Here is a 1,443-nt window from a genome sequence, read left to right on the forward strand (position 1 = left end):
CAGGAACAGGTGTTTTCAGGAAGACTGCCGAAAGCCATTCTTCCAGTTCACAGAGCAGTGTTTTGGAAGAACCGAACGTATGTCTGGACTCAATGGTAGAATCCAGTGATCCAGTACCACGTAATCTTGAAGCAGAAATAAAGGACTTTTGTCGAGAGAGAAACAAGTCTCGTGATGAGGAGAATGACACGGAAAGCGAAGATTTTGACCAATCTTTTAAAGATGAGCTTCTGTCAACTTACCAAAGAAAATCCTGTTTACGGTTTGTTAGAGAACGAATGGAGGTATTAAGAAAAGAGATTTCTGACTTGGACTCAAAGGCTATTGAAAAAGAACGAGAAAAATTATTAATCCTTCAACATCGTAAACGTAAACAAGAAAAGCTAAATCGAATAGAAAAACAGCAAGAAATCATATCTCAAGTGCGACAACTGCGGTTATCCAAACACCATTCGCAGTTTGCCGTTCCTCACTGTAATACATCTGAGACCTGTGCACGAGATTTCACAGAGCAAGAACTTCCTCTTTCAAGAGATGATAGTGTAGCGCAAATTCGTTGTTCATACTCTGGTCAACAGCCTGCTTTACACGACTCGTTATTAACAGAACGAGACCGTTCTAAGAACGTTGAAAACGTAAAACGTGACACTTTGTCACCAAACCTATCAAGTAACCGCTCGGACAGTGACGGTGATACCCATAAAGTCACACCACCAGTGGATACTGAGTCTCCGATTTCTGTAATTGGTAGTAATGTCTCAAGTGTTAGGAATGTAAGCTTCAGACCAACAACTAATGTAGTAATTCCTCAAACTTCCAAACCCAGTGAGTCAATTTTTTCTCCAGGAAAGTCAAATTCGCCTAATCAAATAACCAAAAGAAATCCATCAGTGGTCTCTATTAAAGAAGATTCCCAGACATTAAACAGCTATCAATCAGGTACTAACACCACTTCTGAACCACAGCCCTCGTTTTTACAGTCCAAACGTTTTAGGGATCTTCGTCCTAAACTGCCATATTCAAGTGAATTTCCTACTACTCAAAATAATTTGACTAACGGCCATGAAAGCAAGAATATAGAATATCATACAGAAAGTTTTTTGCATAACAACCAGGTCGGAAAAGCTCCTAGACTCAGTGTTCATTACAATTCTCCTTCATCAGCGCCACCTTTTGTTAGCATTTATTCCGAAAATCAACGGTCATATTTACCACTTGGAAAGAACTGTTGGGATTTCGTTACAGAATGCGCTAAAGCTTTCACAAAGCAACATTCTTCAAAATCATTAAGCGCATTTGACCCCCAACAACGAACTGCAGTTCCAACCCAAAGTAAAGCAGAGAAAAAGGTACGTTATTCTAACAAGCGCGTCTCTTAGTGTTTCTTTCAGAGACAATAGGGCCTGGCACGGCCAGGTGGTTAGGGCGCTTGACTCGCAATCT

At 40.5% G+C, this 1,443-nt stretch overlaps 1 protein-coding gene across 1 annotated transcript in view; it reads left to right on the plus strand.

The window, feature by feature from the left end:
* LOC106470705 overlaps positions 1-1,443 on the plus strand; it is a 21,946-nt gene that overhangs the window by 12,184 nt on the left and 8,319 nt on the right. Inside the window, exon 5 of the mRNA XM_022399341.1 lies at positions 4-1,349. Within this exon, the coding sequence (XP_022255049.1) occupies positions 4-1,349 (1,346 nt within the window). The remainder of the gene's footprint in view (positions 1-3; positions 1,350-1,443) is intronic.

Source organism: Limulus polyphemus, unplaced genomic scaffold (genome assembly GCF_000517525.1).
Source record: "Limulus polyphemus unplaced genomic scaffold, Limulus_polyphemus-2.1.2 Scaffold4171, whole genome shotgun sequence".
NCBI classification, from domain to species: domain Eukaryota; kingdom Metazoa; phylum Arthropoda; class Merostomata; order Xiphosura; family Limulidae; genus Limulus; species Limulus polyphemus.